This window comes from Pterocles gutturalis, unplaced genomic scaffold (assembly GCF_000699245.1).
Source record: "Pterocles gutturalis isolate BGI_N339 unplaced genomic scaffold, ASM69924v1 scaffold17389, whole genome shotgun sequence".
NCBI classification, from domain to species: domain Eukaryota; kingdom Metazoa; phylum Chordata; class Aves; order Pterocliformes; family Pteroclidae; genus Pterocles; species Pterocles gutturalis.
In genome coordinates this window covers 9066-33898 of record NW_010130990.1, presented here as the reverse complement: position 1 = coordinate 33898, position 24833 = coordinate 9066, and the positions used below count along the sequence as shown (strand labels likewise).

Below are 24833 nucleotides of genomic sequence, written 5' to 3'. Positions count from 1 at the left end.
TCTTAGTCCATTTGTTCTACCCCTCTGATTGCAATTTGAAAAATGCAAAACATACAGTGTGGAAGGGCAGTTTTAAAGTTTCCAGTATGAACAGAGTGAAGTCTCCATATTTTAAACAAGAATAATAATAATAAATATTCTTTTTTTGCCTTTCTTTAGGACTCCTGAGCAGTGTCCGAGCGTGGTTTCTTTGCTGTCAGAGAGCTACAATCCCCATGTGCGTTATGGGGCTGCCATGGCTTTGGGTATCTGCTGTGCGGGCACTGGAAACAAGGTGAGGACCAGCAGCATCTGTTACCAAAACTGTTTCTGCTCTCTCCTACCACAGAGACGTTTGTGCAGAAATGTCACCGATCAGATTTCTCACACATACACACTGCTAGCCAGCTGGAGTAGAGCAGTACTTCTTTAAATTCTTTAACTGTCTTGGGCATAACAATTCTTTTCCTGCTTGTACAGAATAGATCAAGTAGAAGAATGTTTTTATACATTATTGCCACATTCTTGGAATTTTGTCTTCAAAACTTTCTTAGAGTTTTCTTACTGTCAAGTTGCCACTGAACTTTAAATGTGTGTTCAGTACTCCAAAATGAATACTCCTTTGCCCTTGGAGTTGATCTTGTACAGACTGCTTTAGGGGGAGCAGGGGGGTGCCAGTGACAGGAAAACAGCAGGTGTTTTGTGTAACTTCTAGCTCCTTTCTGCTTTTCTGTAATAAACAATTCATGGAAGATCATGTAGTGAAGCAGAGTGCAATGACATTCACTGAAATTTACTGTAGTTTCAGGTGTATAATTCACAGCCAGTAATTTTTATTCTTGCTTTATAAGTGTCAGTGAGGGATGACTCTCACAGACGATAGCAGGGACCTTTTAGAGTAGAAGGATTCCCACTTCTGTGTGAAATGAGCCCTCACTGGGACAAGCAGCAAGTAAACTTGAGGATAGGCTTCCTCTGCTTCACCCACATATATAGTCTGTACTGATACTGAACCACAGTTTCAAAAGAAATGAGCCCTCACTGGGACAAGCATCAAGTAAACTTGAGGATAGGCTTCCTCTGCTTCACCCACATGTGTATATAGTCTGTACTGATACTGAACCACGGTTTCAAAACAGGTTCACAGACTGTCCATGTGGAAGGAATGCTTCATGCTTCTGAGTCTTTGATAAATCTCACACTTTATCTAAACCCTTCCTCAGCTAGTGTTAAACAGTTGGTCTGTGGCTCTTGCAAGTGAGCGCTCCCCAGCATGTCAGTGGTGGTGTTGAACGCACAGAATGTTGACATGCGCTGCCTGCCGCCTTCAGTATCTGAGGCACGCAGACTTGAAAGCAAACTGAAAGCCCTACTTTTATCCAAGCTGATTTATTCTCAAGTGGAAGGTGGAATCAAGGAGCTAATTGTTTTTAACCTGCTGCATCTGACAAGCTGATTTAAATGGAAACGTTTTGAGTCTCCCAAAGCAGTCTGTTTTATTTCCAGATACATTGTGTGATAAAGACCTAAACTGTCTGATTACATGCAGATGTGTCTTCTGGGGCTTATATTAGTAGGTTTTGAAGGCCCAAATATATTCAGCTTTGGAGATGGAAAAGTTCAGCTTTTTGTCGTAGTGGATGTTCCATACATGGGATTGAATGTGTGCCAAAGAATGAATGAGTCACCTTCAGGTGGAGAAGCACAGCCTCCTAGACAGCTCAGTTGGCAAAAGCAGTCTAAGCAAAGGCATGATGTTATTCTAGAAGTTGTTCTTAGAAATAGTGTTTTGTATAAAATCAGCTTGTTTCTGAAAGCCTCACCCTGACAGAAGTAACACAGAGAGGGGTCTGTGCTGGGAGAATCGTGCACTCGTGTTTGTTCATGTCCTCGGTTTAAGTATGGACAGGAGAGAGCTCCATACAAGAGATTGCCCCGTGGTTGTATCTGGGCTGAGTAATCAGAAGATCACAAAATAGATTAAAAGAGCTCTTTGAGCTTTTTAGGATGGCTGTCTCACTGTTATCTCTCCTGTTCCAAAGAGTATCTAACAGCTTGCTTCACAGCTTTTAGAAAGCCCTTGTGTTGCCGCAGACCCAATTTATCTGTGCAGCCCATGGCTGTACAAACTGCTGCTACCTTGGGTTTGTTCTGCTTAGATCTGAAGAGCTGGTTGGTGAAGGCTGGCTGAGCCCACTAATAACTTGCTGCTGTTGAAACAGGTAGTCTTCATCACTCCTGCCACCTTTTGCTCTGTCTCATGTCAAGCTCCCTAGTGAGCTGATCCAGACACAAACTCACAGCAAACTGACCCAGATAAAAAAGGGAACAGTTCTCTCTTGAATTACTGAGCTGGAAAAGCTCACTGAGAGGTGAGACAAGGGCTGCAGCTAGCACAGGGAAGGGGGAGGGACTGGATAGCTGAAGGAAATTGAAGAAGAGGAGGGATCTCATCTTTGTTTTGTGAGTTTAGATGAGCTCTGTTGTCCTGTCTAATCTGTGCTGAGGACCTTGCACGCTTAGAAATGAATTTGTGCCTGTAATAATTCTATGTATATTTAAGTCACGGCTTGCAAAGTGGCAGAACTCTTAAGTGGAGATGAAAAAATGTGCCTAAAGATATGATTTAGTCTGAGATGCCAGCAAATTGCACATGCTGGTCTTGGGTACATCTAAGCAGCATTGATTACGATAGACTCTGTTATAGCTTTTCATAATCAATGGCTGCGTTGAAAGGAATGCTATTGATAGATCATCGTGGGTCATGTTCCTGTTGCACTTAGCTGGGAAGTTACTGAATTTGAAGAAGCAATAGAGCATTTTGAAATGTTTTCAAAACCTAAATTTACTGTATGGATGCTCAGAGGCAGCCCCACTTGACATAGGTTTGAAATGAATGCTTTCATATGATGCTAAATGCTTATAGGTTCTAACAATATAATGTAGGGCCAAGAATTTGGGACCTGGATTGTTTTGCCATCTCATTTTCTAATCTCCAACGTGTTGTTTGATATCTCTGGTTCATTTGTTCCTTATGCAGAAAATTAAGGTAACGCTGATGTATTTTGTTGGAAAGAAAGGCAGAGAAAGTGTATAATGTGTGTGTACTACTTCAGGCATGTCGCTAGTTCTGATGTGATGAATGCGTCTGTTGCTTACAACAGCTGTTGTTTATCTGTTGCCCTATTTCTGCAGGTATATCTTGTTCCATCTATCGCTTGGGTTTTGTGGGGTTTTTTTCTTCCCGATTTTTAGATTGAAATCCACAGAAATGCAGATTTCTGCTTCATTTACCAAGAACAGGCAAAATACATTTAAAAGTATATCTGATAGCATCAGTTTGATAAGTGTTCAGTTCAGAGTACTGAATCCTGGGATACTAAGAATAATAATATTAACTTTGTGACTGCTTATTTCTTGGGTGTTTTTTTTAGGAAGCAATTAATTTGCTTGAGCCAATGACAAATGATCCTGTGAACTATGTACGTCAAGGAGCTCTGATTGCATCTGCCCTTATCATGATCCAGCAGACTGAGATTACCTGCCCAAAGGTAACGTGGCATAGTTTACATACCGGCTTGTTAGGTGGAAAAATGGTCTGGGATGCCAAAACTTCAGCGCTGGGCACTGTATGTAAGCGTCAGCAAGAGAGTGTATGTGCCTTGTAAAGAGCCAGAGCTGAACACACAGCAGGAAACTCCTGCATGGATGAGAACGTGCACTTCTGCGTGCGGGAGCGACGCATGTTGATTGAAACATGCCTGATAGATGGCAGTGTTTTAACTCCAGGCATTGCAAGAATAAATGCTCTATTTTTAAAAGGCACATTGTAATGATACGCAAGTGACTGTCTTCCCCTAACATGTACTGAAGCCTGTATGCTCGTGATTTACGTGAGCACCATTATTTAGTAAAGAAATTGTTTTCTATGATAGTAAACTTAGTTTTGGATGTGGTCATGGTGCAGGGAAGTCCTGTTAGAACTGTTTCTTTTGTAGCTAGTCTTACACCTTTCAGGTGAAACAGCTTCTGCTGTCAGAACTGGCTTTATAGCAAACACATTTTTTTAATGGAGTTTTTCTTTTTGCTCAGAAGGCAAAAAGGGATTGCATATGCTGTGTTTGGCTTTTAAAAATAGATTGCCCTGTGAATATATGACAGGTGATGATATGCAAACATTTGTACAGTCTAAAAGTCTGCATTAATAGAAGCTCTGAGGTTCCGCATTTCACCTGCACTGATGAGTGCTGAGGCAGAGCAGTAGCTGGTACTTTGCGATTCATCTGTTGTATTGGATTGCTTTTATTAATGTCATTCTAGAAGTTGAACTGTGATAAAACCAGCCACCTTTTTACTGCATTTGGATAGGGAGAAAGAAAAAAAACCTCTTTGTCCAGTGGCAAATTTTACTTGGGAAAGTCAGCGCAGGAAATCTACAAATACGGGTGCTTGGGTATTTCCAAGTCATGGAACATGAAGATTTGCTGGCAGACAGTTTATATTATCAGAACTGTAGTGCAACTGAATAAGCAAGTGAAGAACACTGGAGTTCTGTTGGATCCCCTCATCTTCCAAGATACAAAGTCTTTGTTTTTATCATTTCTTCCTTGGTCAGGTGCTTGGAATGCCAGCCCTCAGGAGAGGAGATCAGGTTGAATCATTCTTTGCTCCTCTAATGTTGGGCAAATGATCTCATTCTCCTGTGCCTCAGTTTCCCACCTGAAAAGGAAATCAGAATGACACTTTCTTCTGTGAAAGGACATTATGAGAATAAATTAATCTCAGTTTGCAGAGCACTCTAATCATCTCGGGATGGGAATTGCGGACAGCTCTGAATCAGTCAGGCATCCGAGACTGTTGGGTTACTTACTGAGTCTGTCTGTTGGGTTTTCAGTCCTTTTGAGGTGATCGGTGAAAGAATCTGTGTGTCCTAAAGAAGAGTGCAGACAGGAAGACAGCTAGCAAAAATACCAGTCATGTGAGGGGGGTAATAGGTCAGATCTCTTTCCCCAGACAGGCCTGGTAACTTGACTTCAGAGGCGTGTGTAATACCTAGGCTCGTTAAATGGGTGATTAAAATAGTTGGCTGGCAAATACAGGATGAGATCTATAGTCTGGGGGTCAGTGGCTTGTTTAAAAATCGGGAGAGGATCCGAAAAAGCTTTACACCAAAGCCCTCTGAGCAAGAATTTCTGGGGGTCAGTGGCTTGTTTAAAAATCGTTTGAGGATCCGAAAAAGCTTTACACTAAAGCCCTCTGAGCAAGAATATGTGTGGTGTTGCATCATATCGATACAGAAGACAGTTCATTACCCAGTCACAGAAGCACTGCAGATATTAAAAAACAAACAAAAAATCCCCCCCCAAATCCTACAGATTATAAACAAATAAGGAGTCCCTGAAATAGTTTGCCAGTTTAGGAACTAAATACAGAATATAACAATTTTACTTGCTCTATCTCCCCAAAAGTTAGAACCATCAGAGTTTCTTGCTCGAAAGTGAAAGGAATATTTTGAGGAATATGTTGCCAATTAAGTTATTTATTATCCATGGGAAACTTTTTCTGGAGCTCTCTGCCAGTCTGAAGAAAAAGTATTTTACTCTGATGTGAAAGGGTAGAGTTCAAAAAATAGCCACTTTTGTATTACCATGATATGTTTTGATCTGATTAGATTCCTAACTGGCACACTGGTGCACTGTGTGCCAGAGTGTCTGACCTGAGGGATGTGAGTGTTTGCATTGCTGGAGAAGCAGCTAGTAAGAGGAGCACAATGGATTTAATGGCCCACAAGCTGTATTTGTGGTCCTTTAGAGAAGCTAAATTTTACATCTCATTATCTCACTGCTGCCTAATATTTCCTGATGCTTTGCATGTGAGAGGTGGTGATCTTAATGAAGATTGTGAGATACAGTCTGACCAGCTTCCTGTCATTATTTTTCACTTTGGTGTTGTCCATTTTGTGTTTTTGGTTGGGGTTTTTTTTGTTTGGTTGGGGTTTTTTGGGGGTTTTTTTATAGACTTCTTGCTTGTGAGCTTTGGGTTAGAAGGACTTTAAATTCTCTGGTGATAATTTGGGATGAGGCTGGTAGCAAACCATCTTCCTTAAGCAGATAGAGTAGTTGCCTTGCTTTATCCTGCTTCCCAAAAGATTTTACATAAATTCTGTCTTCAGAATTTTCTCTTCCTTCCCTCCCTTCGCATTAGAATCTGAGACACGGGGAATGCACAGTAATAAGCTGTTTCTCAAACTTTTCTAGTAATGTTCTTTGCTCCAATTTTTCTGTTCACGTGAGCACAAAAAAGTCACCATATCTGCTCATGGAAATGCCTTGGTTTCCCATAGATTATTCCCCTCAGAATCTACTGCAGAACCATTAGTGGGTCTGGTACCAGCCGTCCTCCCTGGTACCAGGGTTGGGGTTGTGATTGCAAAGGGCATTTACTGCTGCTGCATCCATTCTGCATAGGTGAGAAGGTCTGTTAAAAAAGATTAAACAGGAAACAAGGCTTAAAAGCAAAGTTGTTTTTTTTTTTAAGTATTTACAGGTATTGGAAAAAGACAATATTAGATTTTTCAGGAATAAAAAACTAACTTCAGAGTTTTGAGAGCTGAGTACTGCAATGCTGAAATGCAAGCAATAAACAGATTTAAGAATCAAAGTATTTTGGTTTAAAATAATTATTTTTTTTTGGTGAGAGATCTTAGATCTATGCCTTTGAATCACCTTTGCTGTCTTCTTTCCTTTGTATTCATCTTCCTCTTTGTTGCGCTTGCTCTTTAAACAAATAATTTCAAGGGTTTAAATTTAAATAAAGAGTTTAAATAAAGAATTGTCCTCCTATGGAGGTCCCTTGAACTTGCAAGTTGCTTAAGTGCCAAAAGGAGGAGCAAATCTTGTGTAAAGCTGATGTGGCCTCGTTAGAATTGAAACACAATTCCTTCATATGTAGCCAGCGTGCTTTTTCCTGACCTCTGTTGATACATTTAAGAACCATATTAGTGCAGGATATAGAACAATAACAAGTTTATTTTGTGAAATGGAATCCTAAATTATAGATGTGATGAGATCATTGTAACAGAAATCAATGCCAACTTCATTATGTATTTGTGACCTGCAGGGCAATTAAAGCACCAGTTTTGGAGACAAACTACATGTCTAACATCTTGAATTGAATTTACTTTTTCCTGGTTTTGTGTTAGGATAGTCATCTTGGCAAAATGAGAAGATAATAAGCAAGGTCAAGGCTTTTCCTCCATCCACCTTCAATCATCTTAGCCTATTATCTTTAAGGTGTTGTGAAGAAACCAGGACCAGGTTGCTCTTTTCCTCCCCCCATTTAGATGAAATGCAAGGTCTTGCTAGGATGCAAGAATGATTTTTGCAGCATTCTGGTAGCACCTCTGCCTTCCTTCACGTAAGCCTGTTACTGTTCGATGCTTCTGCATTGGGTATACTCTTTCAAGAGAGCTAGTATGTGCAGAGTAACTTCAGCTTTCAAATAAGATAAACTGCATGTTCTATCTAAACCCTGTTTTATTAAAAACAGATTCCAAAACACTCTTCTTCGTAGAGCTTGCATTTGCAAAAAGCACCATGCACATCACCTGCTGCTGTTTCCCTTAGTTAACTGTTGTTAAATCCCAACAGTCTCATCGCCATGTGCACGAGTGTTGACTGGTGGAGGGAGAAGTGGTAAACAACCTGAGAAATGATAAGTACCAGCCCCTCGGGCTTGTGGTAGGAAATGGTGCTGTGTCATTCTCACGTCTTAAAGCCTGTGTTGCTTCCTCAGTGTTTCCAAGGTTGCACATTTGGCTTCGTTTGAAATCAGTGACATGTAATTCCAGCCAGCACTAATTATCACACTGGAGTGTGTATACTGTTAGTAAAGATGACATGAGTCACTGCCTACATTTTAGTGTTCCTACTGGAAGTTGCCCAAAGAAATTTCTTCATTGCATTTCCAAATGCTATAAAATTTTGAGAGTGCTTGAAGATTTCAAGGGAGAAACAGAGCTGATGGGTTTCATGGCATATTAAATAAACCTGTTCAGTAGCTTGGGATGTGCTCGTTGCTGTGGTTTGAGGAAAAAATAGTAGCAGATTAAAGGGCTCTACTAGACAAACTCTGGCAGATTTTGCTTCAACAGCTTAAGAAATGAAGCTGTGTGTTGGCATCTTGCTCCGTTCTGGAGGAGGTGAGTGCCCCGGCAGCAAAGGCAGAACCCAGTTTTTGTCTGTACAGCTCTTGCTTTCTCCAAAGAGATGGAGCAGTGGCTCCATGTGAGGCTGATGCCTTCAGCGAGAGCTGCCAAAGCAGGCTTTCCCCAGCAGCAAAGAAGGTTTTACAGCTGGGACCCCATCCAGTCAAAAATCTGCTCCTGTGAAACTTTATGGGAACAGCCTGAACAAGCGTGCAGGCTACCGTTCATTCTGGTGTTGAGATAGTGCTTCGGTCTCGATTTGCCTGGTTAAGGCCCAGCTGGGTAGCCTCACGCTCTTTCGTAGAACAATTTTGCCTCCACTGATGTTGAGGGCACACCTCCTCAGTACATTTTCCTGGGTTGGCGGTGGTCCGTGGCTCATGATGCACAGGGATGCAGAATTTATCTGAAAGTGTAACGCTCTCGCTGTGGCACTACATATCTTGTATTTTAATAAGTAGAGGGTATAAGGACTGTTTGAAGCTGTTCAGCACTTCTTCATTGAATGCCTGCTCTTGGCTGATTCCCTGCTGTAACCTGTGTCCCCTGGAGAGGTGGCAATTGATCTGCTCAGGTTTAGCAGCCAGGCTTCTGCCCCCTGGTCCCTTGCAGTTGTTGGTGTCCCGGTTAGCTCACTGTGCTGCACGGCGTCCTGGTGCCACAGTTGGTGGAAGATTTGGTTATGGTGTAAATTCCAGATTTCAGCCCACTGAACGAGCTTTGTAACATCCATCTGCTTTTATAAATATTCCAAACGCAGAAGCTGAGCCCAGAGTCACTAGAATTATGGCTCTAAACAGAGCCGCTGGAATCCTGCTGCTCAGCTCAACCAGAGCAGTAGCTTTACATGTTCTTCTATGTCTGTGTCTGTCCCAAATAATATCTGAACCAGAGCAGTAGCTTTACATGTTCTTCTGTCTCTGTGTCTGTCCCAAATAATATCTCAAGGCTTTGGTTAACCAAGTCTTAAATGTGTAAACCTCAGTTTAAGCTTTTATAAATAAAAATCAGGAGAGCATGAAAAAGCATAAATGGAGTGAAGCAAGAGCAGAATTTGGTTAGTACACCCAGAATAAACCCAGTCTTGTGCGTGCAGTATCTCCCTGACACACATCTGTCTGTGGGACTGCCCTGAAAATGTACGTAGCTCCTTTTCCTTAGCTTTAATAAATGCAAGCAAATTTAAGTCACCTCCTTCTGGGGACAGGGACAAGTAAGTAAAAATTTTTTAATGCCAGGGGAATTGGTGAACAGAGAACTAATATTAGCACGCAAATTGCTGGACTGACTTAGGCTGAAAAAGGAAATAGCTGCTGGTTTTTCCCAGTCAGTTTTAATAAATGCCTCCTGCTCTACTGGAGAAGTGGTGTTTTGTTCAGCGTCGCTGCTCCTGTTTAAAAGTGGCTGGTTGCTCTGGTGCTTCACCGTTGTGAGACTGACCATTTGTGTAAAAAACAAAAAACAGTTTTAGTACAGTTGTGTTGAGCAGGTCATGATTTACTTCCATGAACGTTGGTGTCTTCGCCGTCTCAGACCGGTTTAGCTCTCATCAGGTTAGATGCCATCAGTGCTGAAGGGGTGACAAGTCGCATGGCTGGGTTAGTGGCTGAAAAGGTGTCGACCAGTGAGTGTCTGTTTCCTTAGGGCACCTGTGTTTTAAGCGGTGTGATGAGTTAACGTGCATTCAGAACTATTTTGCAGAAAACATGCAGTCTCAATCCAAGTGTGTGGGGCTGCCAAGCAGCCCTGGCGATGGCTGCCAGTGTAGGAATAGGACTCTGGGTACCAGCAACAAGTGGGACCAGTGGTGGGGAGAAGCTCATTCAACACATCTTGAAGGAGCTGTTTTGAAAAGACATCCTTTGCTTTTGAGCACAGAATCATAGAACCATCTAGGTTGTAAAAGAGCTTTAAGATCATTGAGGCAAACCTAAACATAACACTGCCAAGTCCCCCACTAAACCTGTCCCTAAGTGCCACGTCTGCCCTTCTTTAAATACCTCCAGGGATAGTGACTCAACCGCTTCCCTGGGCAGACTGTTCCAATGCTTGGGAACGCTTTCAGTGAAGAAATTTCAAGTGAAGGCTTAGTATGAAAACAAACAAAAAAAAAGTAAACAAAATGTCACATGGGTATCTGGATTAAAATTAATTTAGGGAAGAGGTATAAAAGGTTCTTCCAGACATGCTGTGGAGGGATGCAGCTTCCCAGGTTTTGAGTGGGTTGCAGATTGAGATTTCTTGGTCTGCTTTTTCAGTTTATAAAAATTACTTGAGCTGTATCATTGATTCGCTTTATATATTAAGACGTAAGTTATTAATTTGTGATAAAGCCTTAGATGTTGCTGGATGTGATATTGTTCTGTCCCTACAACACTTGGTGAACCAGTGAAAGATGAAGCTGTTTGAAGCAATTATGATAATATAAGCAAAGGTTTAGCAATTTCCCTTACTAATTTGTGCTTAAGATATTGTGGTGAACATACCATGGCATAAACTACTACTTTATTTAATATTGTCATTAATGATTTTCACTTAAAAGGTAGGAGTGCAGTAGCAAAATTTGCTGATGACGCACCATAGGGGCATTATCAATACAGCAAAAATATTGTGCAGGAAAAGCGGAATAGGTTTGAGGGTTCCAGCAGTAGGAACTGGAGGAAATTTAATAAAGCGCAGTGTCACGCACCTAAGAACACATAGTGGTTCTTGCTACGAACTCATCAGTTGGTCTTTTATTCCAGCGACACTCCAGAGATTCTCAGGCTATTCCTGTAAGGTCTGCAAAATGTGGTTTGGAAATGCACATCCATCCTGACTATTTCAAAATTGCTAGATGGGTATCTTCAAGTGGGGAGAGCCTCTGTAATTAATTAGTAGTGGATGACTTGTAACACCAGTGACTAAAGCCATTGGAAAGATAAATGTCATCCTAGGATGCAGAAATACAGGATGCTTCCAGTAAAGACAGAATATTTGACTCATGCAGTCAGTTTTATATTCTTTCTCTCTTTTTATTTTTTTATCCAGGTCAGCCAGTTCAGACAGCTGTATTCCAAAGTGATCAATGATAAGCACGATGATGTTATGGCAAAGTTTGGAGCAATCCTGGCACAAGGCATTTTGGATGCAGGTAATTCCTCAGTCATTTAAAGCAGTGAAAATTCCTTGAACTTACTTGGCTGTAATAGCTGTAATAGCAACTTTCATTTGGGAGATGAGGTGCTGTCTTTACGCTTGTCATGTAATAATAACAAGAAATCTGTAATTTCAAGTCATTTTATCTAATTAAAGAAATAAACCCTGTTTTGTAGTTTCAGCTTCTGTCAGTGTGCTTTGGTCAGGAGCGACTCAACCTAGTCATTGGGGCAGAATTCTTGTCCAGAAGTCTGGACAAATACGATCTTCTTGCTCTAAGTCTGTTTTGTTACCCTGAAGGTTAATTTATAGCACGATAGGTTGCTGCTTTATTTTTTAAAGTAAGCAACTGCTCCAGAAATTTGGAAACCTTCTGGTATCCAGCTCTCATATTTTTTCTGTTAACACCTGACCTAACCAGTTTACAAAAAATACATTAAATATGTATTTAATCGTTTAATAACTAGGTTTTGCATCTTTCCTGATTATTAAGAGAGGTGTTGCACAAGGAGGGAAGCACAGATAACTGCACCAGTGTTACTTCAGAAGACTCAGTTTCACAGGCTACTGCGTTGTTCTAGTGTAGGAAACATCATCTCACAAGCGTTAATGACTGAATGTTGAGGAGGACTCTCTAAAGGCATTAGCGTTTCACAAGGACTGAATATCCAGCTCCTATTCAGGAACGTTTCTGTAAGCAAAGAGGTCAGACAATGTTTGGTTTTGAATTTTTCCTTTTAATGGAATTAAGGCTTGTGCAGTGCTGCATGCATTGCTAGCACCCCCTTCCCAAGTTTCCAAACACAGTTTCTCCCATTTGGTCTCTCATGCTGTGGCCCTTTCATGCCATGCACCTCCTTACTCCCTGTGGTAGGTAGAAAAAGCTGGTTTTCCCTGGACGCTGACCTCAAGGTTAGTCCTGAAGTCACGTAAGCAAAGGAGTCTCGTATGTTTGCCTGCGGCATGGATGTAAGCACAGCACCGTGTGCTGTGGTTACACGGAGTCTGTATGAAACACTCCATCTCCAAGCCATGTGGCTGGTGAGGGGAGAAAAACTAGGGCTGCCTGCACCTATCTGTGTGGAAGCGTGCTTCAAAAGCTTTCTTCTTGGTGGGCATGCGGCAGACAGGCTGCTGTGTGCTCTACCCAGAGAAGGAAGCAACAGGAACCACCTTATCTGTCTTGCCTCCAAGGTACCCCTCCGGGAGCTCAGACTGGGCAATATTCTTGGCACAATAACTGTGGTCATTCCCAGACTCAGACTGTGTTCCTGGGAAGCCAGAACCCAGCTCAAAGAGATTTTTCTCTCAGCAGTACAGACCTGCTTTGAATTCATACCTTTAAGATTAAGTCATAAAAATGCAGCTGAAACCTTATTTGCTTCCTGTGTCACTCATGTATTGTATAATGACATGAAAACCAGAAGCATCCAAGTTTTAATAAACTACATGTGAATTTGTGCCAACTTTAACCTCTTTATTTCCTGCTGTGCTGCTGGGGGAAGACTGTGAACTACCCTTTCTTAGCCTGTTGCCACTTTCATTAGAGCCTCTTAAAATAATAAATTATTTTTATCTCTCCCATACAACTACAAGCACTTATCTGAAACAATGAGCTATAGAATTTAATTATCAGTACCAGGAAGCAAAGGTTCTTTGTGTCATCTACCACACTTGGGGCAATTTAGTTTGTAGGAGAAAAGTATAATTCTCTTGCAATTACATGCTTTGATTAAAAGTGTGAGATTTCCAGTGTGACTGGGAAGGTGAGGCACTGAAGGTGGGTTTTCTGATGGTTTCATGGAAGGAGCAGAGTACCTTGGGAGCACTGAAGTGGAAATGAAGGATGTGGTCATTGTCTAATTGTTGGGCTCCAGCAGCTACATTTTTACTTCTTTAATAAAATAAGAAAAATGTAGGCACTCTAAATTTAGCTTAGAGATTTTTTTTTTTCCCCCGGAAAGCCTCTGAACTTTTATAATGCTCCCCTTCGTGTGCAGACATGCTCTCCAGGCTGGTGACTCCCTTTCTGTTCTTTGCAAAATCAATATGCTTTATTTTCTGGAGTATGTATCTGTAAATGTGAGCTACAGAAGGGATATACTGATGTAATTAGATGTCAGCATCTACCTGCTTGAAAACTATTTTGCTCTCTGGGCTCTGGGTATCTTCTCTGGTTATTAATGTCACATTTCTCAGTCAGTGGGAAAAGAGGAGCAGCCATCACTACACAAATATCTGTGTAGTATATCTAGAAAATCCTTTTCGCTATATGTAGGAAGGGTTTGAGTGGGGTCAGCGGTGCAGTGGGTTGGGGACAGGTTGTAGCACCGGGCAGTGCAGACTGAAACCAAAGAAGCTGTTGGGTGCCTGGTGCTGAATGTGTTTTATGAATTCTTTTATTTTTTTCCAGGCATCATGTCACAGCTTTCATCCATCTAGGCAAAGATCTGGAATGTGTTCCCTTCCAGGTTGTCAGGGCTGCTACTTAATCATGAAGATAAATCAGAGTTGTGCAATCGTGTCTCCCCACCTTTCCTGTTCCTTGCAAAACCCTGGGAGGGAGGGTGGGCTTTCTGGGGATGTAAAAAAGCAGAAAAAAAGGAGCATGACGGCATCTTTTGAATATGAAATCTGCTACTCATCCAGGAAATTCCAAAGATTGGATAATATAATTCGAAAGGTTAAAATACTGAAAATTAAAGTACAGAAGTTTGATAAAGTGTAGTTAAGCCGCTTGTACAACATTCACTGGGCTGCTTGATCCAGAATATCTGCAGATTACCGACCTGACCCTTATACAGTGATGCAGTGAAGAAAAGTTTAAGGTAAAGATGGAGAAGACCAGGAATTTGAATGTGTGGTGTTTGACATGCTTAAGGATAGCACAAGACCTCAAGCAGTCTCTCCTTAATGCTGTGGCAAATTCAAGTATAAGGGGAAGAGATTGGTATCAGAGAAAATAACGAGAAGCAGAGCAGACCTAGCAGCAGTAAAAGATGAGACTGTGTCATTGGCAGCTGGAAGAAGTTCTCTAGTCAAGCAGCAGGAGATCTATTGCTACCATGAAAGGAAAAGCAAGAAGGTAGTCTGTATGCAGAGTATCCTACAGGAGGGCATCAAAATCCTCCATCTTCCACTGCTTCTCCTGGGACTAACACTGACAGGTACCTAAGATGAGGTTACAGCTTCATTCAGGGCTTTCATTAGTTTTGGCAGCAAAAAATAACTTTTGCTCCGTTGCTGCCTGGCCCTATCGAGGTGGCTGTTGTGCGAGGCAGAGGAATGCTACTGCGGTTTGGGATTTTCAGCTGTAAAGCGCCCTGAGTTTGCAAGGAGTGGGTGTCTGTATTTTAACAAAGTTAACATCCCTGCACCTGGTCTTGGCAGCGGTAATGGACTTGCCTGGTGCCCTCTTCAACTCAATCACTGTGTTCATCAGAAGACTGAAGATCAGATTAACACTTTCTCGCTCTGTCTGCAAGCCCAATCTTTCAATTTGGCTTCTAGCTGGATGTTCCTGCACTACATCAACATATGGAGTTGTTTTGGTCTCTGCTTTGCAAGTACAAAGCTAAGGCCTGGTTGTCTGGCAGAGATGTAATTTTGCTGCAAAGACTGCAGGAGCTTGTCTCTTGGCTGCTTAGATTGATAACCTCTCGAAGCAACTTCTGAAGTTGCTGCTGTTTACATTTTTTTCTCCTGAGATGGTGTAGGATAAAAACCTGGGCATATTTCTTCTGAATAATTGAGAGTTCAGGGAGGCAGCCCCTGAAAGAAAGGTTTCTGTATGCACTGCTTTGTGTGCCTGGTTTCCCTTATGTGTCTTGTCTTGTGGATCATCTCTGTGTTGTGTTTTCAAACTGCTTATGGCAAAGGTTTGCCTTTTTCTCCCCCTCTCCCTACCTTCTGAACTGTACTTTTGTTTAACCTATACCTGGCAAAATGAGCGTGGACGGGCTGTATTCACGGACTGTGTTTGGGTAATATCCAGCAGGTTTGCTGTGTAAGCTGAGCTTCCAGTGGCATATTCCAGAGGAGGAAGGTGACAGCATTGTGGCCTGGCTTGTGCTGTGTACCCCCGTCCCAGCAGCGGTTTTAGAGGTGCATTGCTCGGGTGTCTTTGTGAGTACCCAGGAATACCTTAACTAACTTCTTTCATTTGTGATTCCTGACAGGGGGCCATAACGTAACTATTTCACTGCAGTCGAGGACGGGACATACTCACATGCCTTCCGTGGTGGGGGTTCTGGTCTTCACCCAGTTCTGGTTCTGGTTCCCCTTGTCACACTTCTTGTCGCTGGCTTTCACCCCAACCTGTGTCATTGGCCTTAACAAGGATCTTAAGGTATGTAATGAGCAGAGAGGAAAAGAGGTGCTGAGAGCTGCTCGGAAGAGTGGTCTGGGAGGGGTGCGCGTGGATTTGTTGGTTTTCGTTGCTTATCTCCAGTTTGTTTGTGCCAGAAAAGGCGCTAATGGGAAGAAGGCTGAAAAGCAGCCTCAAATTACAGAGCTGGTGGTGGGAATAGGGACAAGAAAAATGTAGAGAGCGGACTTTGGCCCCTTTACTTCAAAGCAGCTTAGAAAGGAACTCTAGCCAGCCTATGTGGGCAGAGACCACCCTGTTATCGCTCCAGAAGGTCAAGGTTATTTAAAAAAAAAAAAGTGTCACCCCTCTGCGCTCCCAAATAAATCATGTGATATTCTCCCCTAGGAAGGCTGGCAGTGGGAAAACAGGATTTCTGTGGATTCCTTGGGGAGTAAACATTAAACCAAGCAGTCATGGGTACTGCACTTTTCTTCTGCGTCTGTTCTTCCCGCTGATCCGTTGTGGCAGCCCCTGGACCAAAACCTTACGGCTCTAGGTTGCTCTTCTCCACCCATCTTTGGCAAACCATCAAGTCAATCTATACACAGCTCAAAACTCTCACTCTGTTTGAAGACAGAGGGTTTGCATAAAAATGCCTTATGAGTTGGGTTTTTTTTTCCCCTCCCAGTCCTAAATACTTACCAGAGGCTGCATTGCTGCTTGTCTCAGCACCCAGGTGGTGATAAGCTCAGCACCCTTTTGGCTGCTTGGCTGTACTGCCATTTTCTCTGCCTTTCCCCATCTCTGAGAGTTTCGAAGGAGCCCAAATGGGCTGTTGTATAACTTGGCTTGCATACTAAAGCCAGCTACAAGCTGGATGTACGTTACGGGCTGCACCACACCCGCCTTGCTTCCTCAGAGCCGTCCCTGTTCTCTTCTTGTTCCGTGATGTGTCCTAAAGGAAGAGGGTTGAGATACTGCAGAAATTAATTCAGTTTAAGAATGTGGATTGGCTGTCAAAAGATGCTTTCTGCCTTTGCTTAAGCAGCCAAGAGTAAGAGAATATGTGAAATTGGTAGCCTGCCACCAACATGTACTGTCCTTTTTTTGCAAGAGGTGACTGCCAGGCAGGGCTTGGGGTGCCCTTGCGTGCGTTGACAGAGCAGATCTTCGCTTCCATCTTAAACCAATTTCGTGTTAATACGAGCAGGCAGAGCAACAACGTCAAAACCACAAAATCTTTGAAAAAATGAAAACAAAGCATGGTGTGAATAGCGTGGAGTGTACAGAGAAGGCTAGGAGAGCTTGCCAGAGTCAAATTATAGAATAATTAAATAACATTGTTCTAGTTGAACTGTTGCCACTGATAACAGTTTCTCAGCTTCCGGAGGGGGAGAAGGGGAAGCTTGTATTCTTTAGAGGATCTGTGTTTGTCTCTGCTGGAAGGAAAATGAAGCTAAAGTAATTATTCTGCTGTGGATTTTTTTTCCCCCCTGCTTTTCTCGTCTCTAACAATTTTTGAACTGTTTGTCTTAGATGCCAAAAGTCCAGTACAAGTCCAACTGTAAGCCGTCCACATTTGCCTACCCCCCACCTCTTGAGGTACCAAAGGAAAAGGAGAAAGAAAAGGTATTTGGGCTAGCTTTCTGTGTTGTAAAGACTAACCCCTTCTCCCTCCTAATACAAACATTGACTTTGGTGGCACTAACAGGGAATATAAAGGGAAAAGAAAAATTGGTGGGCGGTATTGTCTCTGAAAGAGAATTCTAGCTGTTCTTTCCTGCTGTGCTTGGGGCTGATCGTGGCATACAACTGCTGTGCTACTGAGTTGCTGGAACCTCCCTTGTCTCCAGTGATCAAGCAGAAGCATTGATGAATAAAACTTTTTTCCACGCCCTGCTGAATTGTACGTGTATCATCTTTGTGCAGCACCAAGCACAACGGGGTTCTTGTCCGACTTGGGCTTCAAAATGCTGCTGCAGTACAAACGGTGAGAATGTAAAATGTGACACTTCTCAAATAGTCCCTCCCATATGGAAAGACAAAAGCGTACAGTGGGCCCATATTCTAGAATAATAGCTGTCAGGCCCATGGATTGCAAAAGGTAAGTGTGGAACTGAGAATATCTAGGTATTGAAAAAGAAGAGATGAGACCTATGGGGATGGAAAGCGGGACAATAGTGGAAGCAATTTGTCTCCTGGCGTAAGATGGTGAAAGCTGTTGAGCAGACCCCAGCAGCAGGAGGGGCAGCCCTTGGAGAGCAATGCAGCAGTAGAGACCTCGGGCATGTCACGCTGATGAATGACATTGTGTGAAAACTGTAAAACATTTTACCAGAATTGAATGCTGCACAGGACAGATTTCCAAGCCACCGAGGAACCCAGAAATGAACTCTGATGAAAGGCAAAGCTCACTGCTCATTGCTACTTTCTCACCTTTGAAATAGGATGGGAATTTTACAAATCTTTCCTCTTTTCAACTTCCCTGGCTGAAATTAAAATGTGCCATGAGCCCACTCATAGCCTAGGAAGCCTCACCAGCAACATGACAAATGTGGTTGCTCCTGGTCTCTCTAGGCAGGTTACTGCCTTACAGAGACAGTTCCTGTGGACAGAGAGATGTACTCACTGGAAGGGAGATGTGCTGAATTCTTTTATTCGAGTCTTGCTTCTGGGTATTTTCTGGCTCAGGAGTGCCAAAGCCTCCTGAGCCTCCTCCACAGGGCATTATGTATATCCACTTCTTTAGATCAGTGAGAAACACAGCTGTCTGGTGAGGACAGTGGAACAGCTTTAGGTATTTTTCTAAAGAGTATCTATATATATGTTTCTTTACCTTGGATACTCTGGCAACAGGTTTTCCTGTAACAAGAATTCCATTTGTTGCTCTGTTAAAAATAAACAAACAAACCTCTCATCTAGAGACACAGAGAGTAATGATTAATCTCTAAATTAGGAAGTTTGCTCTCCTCCTTCATATGTGGCTGGATCCAGTCTGCATTCATGGCATTTTTTTGTCCCATCTGTGCTATTTATTTGCTTTGACAGTGGTGTGTTTGTCTCTTAAACAGAGCAGTGGGTATGGAGTGGAATTGATTTTATTGACACACACACTGAGAACTGACCTGACACTGATTTCCCTTTGTTCCCCTGCCTGGGGAGCTGAAGCACAGCGTACAGGGTGGCAGTCACGCTGAATGCTGCCTCTGTTGACCTTTCCAGGTTTCCACTGCCGTGCTGTCCATCACTGCAAAAGCCAAGAAGAAGGAGAAGGAGAAGGAGAAAGAGAAGAAGGAAGAGGAGAAGATGGAAGTGGTGGGTGCAAACATTAAAACTTAAATGTCTTCTTCCCCCCCCCTTATCAATGTGGAAGGTGTGTCACGAAAGTTGGCACCACTTAACCCTGTCCCTCCTGCCACCTGTGTTACGAGCAAAGCGTTAATACACATTCCAGCGTACTGCTTACACTTATTAGTGTCTTTACTCTGCAAGCAAGAGGTGCTATTATTTATGAATCCATTATTTCTGAGAAATAAATCTTCCTCAGTATTGTTAAGTAAATGACTTCCTTAAAGGCAAAAGCTTGTTTTGACAAATTTATGTGCCTTTAACCACATGAACCTTTTGTGCATTATTTTATTGCCTACTGTTTTTAGACCAAGGGAATTTTATCTCTTATCCATGTACCTTTCTCATTAACGTGGAAAAAGCCTTAATAATCTCATGTCCTTAGTGCCTCTGACCTTTTAAAAACGACTCAGTGTTGTAGCGGCTGCTTGCTGGTGTCTAATTCAGTTGAGAGCATTGAAGAGTTCGAACTTCCTGCTTTTGAAAGTGCTTAACCCCCTATTCTGAAATGTTCACCTTTTTGGCAGCAGTCTCTTATGTGCTTTGCACATCTATCAAAATGCCAAACATTTATCCACAGCTCAGAACCAGCTGAGCGTTGAGCACAGGATCCATCCGCTGCTCAGGAGTTACGGTGATTGCTGTGGTCCTCTGATGATTTCTTTCAGCTCATAGACCTGACGCTGGAACTTGGCATCCGCAGCTGTGAGTAGCGTGTCATCCTGGAGCCAGCTGAGGGATAGAGAAATGGCTGGAGAAGGAATTTTTGGTGATTGCTGTAATTTGGAAACCATATAGCAGCTAAAATTCTTGCTGTACCCTGACAAAGGACCCTTCCTTTGTGCTCTGCTAACAGATGTAAATATGCCAAGAACAACTACATAGATTCCACTTCAACATTTATGTGAGAAAAGCAGAGTGGGCAGGGAATTTTTGGCCTCTTTCATTTTAAAGCCAAACACACAAATGGTAGGTGAAAGGACTGTGGCCTGAGATCAAACACCTATGTGTAAAAACACCTTCCCAGACCTACCTAAGTGCAGCCGTGTTGTAGGCAGTGAACTTTATACAGTTGGCCCAGAAAATGAATCATCTCATGCACGCAAGGTAGAATCTCTGGGTTTTGTCTTTTTGCTGCTTCATGTCTCCTGTCATCAAACGTTGCCTTTTCTTGGTATTATTCTTACAGCACTATATATACTAAGCTAAATGTGCTGGACAGATGCTTATTTATTCTAAAATTGCAACAACCTACAGTTAAGTACAGGTGTTGAGAGGGAGTGATATATTAGAAGGGATTCACTTATCATGTCTGCGTGTGCGTATGCTCCAGAGGTCTGAAATGTCTGAAAAGTTTTCTTGGCTGAATTGAGCAGAAAAACGAGGATAGTAAAAAGGGAGCTTGCTGCCACCTGCTGTGTTCGTGTCGAGTGTTTTGCCATTGTCCTGATGGTTTAGAGGTGTAATTGCTTTCCTGTTTCTCTTTTATGCTTGTGATATGACTAGTACTCCATAGCTTCATCTGCACGGCGACAGCCACTCACTGTGCCAGAGAAAGTCCCGTCTGCTGTTCCAGGACGTGCCATGCGTTCACTGCTATTCCTGATCGTTCCCTGTTGCTTGTTTCCATCTTTCCTGCAGTCGTTTGTTTGCAACTCAGATGTTCCCAACCAAAGGGGAAACATGATCCATGTTCTTAAGTATGTAAAAGATGTTGCGGTTTGGGTTTTTTTTTTTTTTCTTCTGAGCTTTTGCCTCCAGCTGCTGAGTCATTGGTAGAAGAGGGTTTAACTCCAGTTCCCTAGGGAGTCATTGAGGTCCAGTTGTTTTGGTTGAGCTGCTGTCAGTGACAGCTGTATAGCTGCGAAAATACAACAGCAGCTTCTGGCAATTTTCATGTGCTTAGTAATGATTTTGAAGAATCTTCATCTGTGAACAAAAAGTGGTGACTTTACAGAGGAAGCATTAGAAGGGGAAGCCAGGGTAGACTTTTCCACTGCCCCCTCTTGAACTTTTCTCACCTGCAGTTAAGAGCAAGTACTTAGATGCACACTGGCATTGCCTGTGCCAACTGATAGATACGTGTTAGCTTGTTCCTCAGCGGGAGGATGGCTTCTCACCATGGTCTGGAATTGCTGCCTAAGAGTAGCAGGCGGTACCTTACCCTCCTGAAGTGTGAAAGGGTTAGAGACCAGTGTTAAAACCATGTTGATGTTCTCCTCCCCTTCTACAGGATGAGACTGAAAAGAAGGATGAAAAAGAAAAGAAAAAGGAGCCTGAACCCAACTTCCAGCTTCTGGACAACCCGGCCAGAGTCATGCCCGCTCAGCTCAAAGTTCTCACTATGACAGAGAGCTGCCGGTACCAGCCTTTCAAACCAGTAAGTGTCGCTTTCCTAGTCCACACCTGACAGAGCGTTCCCAGTGCTGGGCTTGTGTGTAAGGACCCAGCAGCTCTGGGTGTACATGAATGCCACTCACAGCTGGTGCATCACTGCGATGTGTTTTAGAGATTTTCAGTTTCACTGTTGTCACATTTGCTTTTTCACGTCCCTTTGTCCAAATGATCACAGGCAGCTCTAGTTGGGGGAAATCCAGAGCTGCTCCAAAGCTTTTCACTATGCTAATGCTGCTTTACTTTTCATTCTTCTTCTACATATGCCAAATGGTGCAACCTGGAAATCAGTCAGACATACTCTGTATTAATGACATTGCTGGGGACATAAGAGCTGAGCAATTGTCTTTACAATGGGTTGAGAAGTTGTCCAGGCTCATGTCAAAGCAATGAAATACCCCAGGACTTGTGGTGGGGCTTTAAGACTCTGCAGTGGCATTTACCCTTAAATGGAGGGTTTTTTCTTTTCATTAAACAGATTACTTATTCAGTTACATCTGACCTTAGAAGTGTGCCTTTATCTCCTGTTAGGGTAGAGAAGAGATAGCATATTACTGTCAGGTGGAGAATGAAAAAGACCTTTTAGCATTAGCCCAAGGGGGTAACTAACTTTTCTGTGAGATGCTCAGATATATTGGAAAGCTAATAAGCTTGCTCCTAACCTCTAAATCTCCTGAGTCAAATTCTTCTGGCCTTTATTTTTGTTCTTGACTTCCCCTTTTGCAAGATCATGCATGGGAAAACAGTGTTCAGAAGAAGTAATATTTTTTCCAGTAAAATAGTTATGTTTTTAATAAATGGATTTCCTGGAATCCCATCAGTACATTGGAATTCTGTGTGCATCGTCCCCTTTTGAAACGTCTCTTTTAGCAAAGCTGTGGAAGGATTTTTCAGTTTCTATGCTTTAAAAAAAGCAGAGGTGACCCAACTGGTATTTGAATTGGGAAGATCTGCTACATGGTCCAGTAAATGTTCACTCATGCAGCTGAAATGTGGACGTGTGTAGTTGTTTGCTTCAGTTTCAAAAGAAGCTGAGTCCTTGGTGAGGGGAGTGCTGTTTCCTGACTTAACCCCCCTATAAAGGTGTTTGGAAGAGAAGAGAACAGTGCAGGTTTTTTGCTGGGTTTTAGGGTGTGTGACCAAGGACGCTCTTAAAATGGAGCTGTTCTGGAGCTTTGCTCTGCTTTGGGGAATGCCAGGCTAAAAGGCTTCTTTGAAATGCTGTTTATAGCCTGGAATCCTGCTGTGGTCAAAGCTCTGATCCCAGCCAGGCATGACACAGCACTGCCTCTTCACACCTCGTGTTTCAGTCCTGGATGTTTGGTTATGATCTTTGTAATTAATTCTGCTTTGTTTTCCAAGGCTCTGCTAATAGTATTCCTCAGTTGGTGGAAGCTGGTGATGAGATTAGTCTCTGTTTCAGAGAGCCTCCTGGGAGGTGGCTACACAGAGAGGCTCCACTATGCTTTGTTGCCCTGACAAGATGAGCCTTGTAAAGCAATTATGGTTCAATTAGTTTTCAAGTGGAAAGCCCCAGACTGGGACTGGGATAAAGCTGTGAATCCAGATGCCGTTTTCTATCGAACTGAGACTTAGATAGTGGAAGTACAAAAGGCAGCTGGGGTGGGCTCTGTTCCATGCCCTTACCAGGCAGGGATCCAGGTGGGTGTCAGACGCTTGGCTCTCTGAAACTGACTCTGCTGAGGTGTCTCATGTGGCTTAGGATAAATGCTGTGGCCACAAACACCGCACCAGGAGGCAGAGCTGAGCGGCTCTGATGCTCTCTGCTCTTGTCTTGCAGCTCTCCATTGGAGGCATCATCATTCTGAAGGACACCAGTGAGGATATGGAGGAGCTGGTTGAACCCGTGGCAGCTCACGGTCCAAAGATCGAGGAAGAGGAGCAGGAACCTGAACCACCAGAGCCCTTTGAGTACATTGATGATTAAGACCTGAGGTACAGTGTAGCGTGCAGAGTCACCTTATTAATCCCAATGCAGGAACAGCCTCTTTGGATCCACTGAATCAGTTCCGAGCACCCAGCACTCTTGCTTTAGCTCTTGGACAGCTTCTGCGCCAGATTCAGAAACATGCGCTGTCATGACTGGAAGAGTTTGGCACCAATAAAAAAGAAATCTGCTCTTCCAGATCCGGTCTGACCCAGTCGAACTGGATCTGGTCTCTAATCTCGCAGGCTTGGCTAGGCTTAAGCAGAGCCTCGCTGGGCAGAGTTAGAGCAGTGCGTGGGGTCACAGGCGACAGCTGAGCTGGGAATAATCAGCTCATGAAGGATGATCCCAGAGGGGCAAGTGGTTTATGTAACAAAGCTGTCATCTACTTGACCTCTGCGTGGCAGGATTGGTCGAAAGAGAGCTACTCTGCTTTCTGGGGTTGTCTTGTCTTCCCAGCAGTTCTTGGCAGAATTTAAAGACAGTCCAGTCGTGGGCTCTGGGGTGCTCTCTGAGCTCAACGGAACGACACTTGCAGGTCTGCTCCAGGCAGCGACTGGTGCGGTTCTCAGGTTCCTGGGTTACACTGCCTGAACTGATGTGCAAGTTTCTCACTGAGAGGCAGAAACCCAGTTGCTTTATTTCCAAATATGGGCTGGCATGTCCCAGTGCTCCCAAGAGCAAAGATTATACACTTGAATCAGTGGATGGGCAGGAAAACAAACTCCTTGCGAAAAACTGTAAATGTTGCGTCAGTGGGCAGGCTCGGGTGAGTGTGTGGGGCCAACCACAAGAAGCCTTTGTTCAATACGTTTGCTTTTCTGGTTTCTCTCTCCCCTCCCTCCAGGATCGTGTCCTCTAAAGAAGACATTATGCTTGATATCAGAAAGACAGATGTGACGACCTTCCTATCGAGATCTGCTGTTCAGTGCATGCAGCCCCAACCTGTGCTGAGCTAAAGCTGATAGTCCGTGTTTTATGGCTGAAGAACAGATATATGCTATTTAGTGTACTCTTTCACAAAACCTTGTTTTCAAATAAATATATTAAAAACTCTTGACAGAAAATTTGCTGGTTAAAAAAAAAAAAGCTTAACAACCTTCTTTTCAGCTTACCCCAAATGTTAAAAACTAGACCCAAGTCATGTATCTTCCTCCAGCAAAGCTTGATGGGCTCTGCTCCTCTGTAGAGCCGTTGGGCTCTGTGCACATCTCTGCTTTCTCTAGCAGTCGTTGAGGCTGAGCAAGGTCACCAACTCCAGCCTGGCCAGCCGTGGCACTGGTGCTGCAGCGAGGGCAAGTCTCTAGCTGCCAGCAGCTGCCCAACTGAGGTCTGCTTCCAAACTACCTCTGCGATACCGACTTTGCACTGATCTTCCCCTTCCTCATTCTGATAATCGCATGGGGCTGACAGAGGGGCTCTGGGTGTTAGGGGTGGGGAAATGAGGCATGTTTCTTCTTGTTTCACAGAATCCCTTTTTTTTTTTTTTTCTGTATGTTTTCACCAAATAT

At 43.2% G+C, this 24833-nt stretch overlaps 1 protein-coding gene across 1 annotated transcript; it reads left to right on the top strand.

The window, feature by feature from the left end:
- Positions 1-145: 145 nt before the first annotated feature.
- LOC104466880 (26S proteasome non-ATPase regulatory subunit 1-like) lies at positions 146-24377 on the top strand. The gene is made up of 9 exons (XM_010080437.1): positions 146-274; positions 3414-3530; positions 11216-11318; positions 15502-15671; positions 17169-17261; positions 18855-18947; positions 21214-21360; positions 23176-23330; positions 24170-24377. The coding sequence occupies exons 1-8, from the start codon at positions 236-238 to the stop codon at positions 23320-23322; spliced, it is 909 nt and encodes a 302-aa protein (XP_010078739.1). The 5' UTR covers positions 146-235; the 3' UTR covers positions 23323-23330; positions 24170-24377.
- Positions 24378-24833: the final 456 nt, after the last annotated feature.

Bases quoted from the DNA above. Each gene is read 5' to 3' on its own strand.
- LOC104466880 (XM_010080437.1), top strand. From the start codon at position 236: ATGGCTTTGGGTATCTGCTGTGCGGGCACTGGAAACAAG. The intron at 275-3,413 runs GTGAGGACCAGC...TGTTTTTTTTAG, and splicing joins GTGCGGGCACTGGAAACAAG to GAAGCAATTAATTTGCTTGA. The intron at 17,262-18,854 runs GTATTTGGGCTA...TGACCTTTCCAG, and splicing joins AGGAAAAGGAGAAAGAAAAG to GTTTCCACTGCCGTGCTGTC.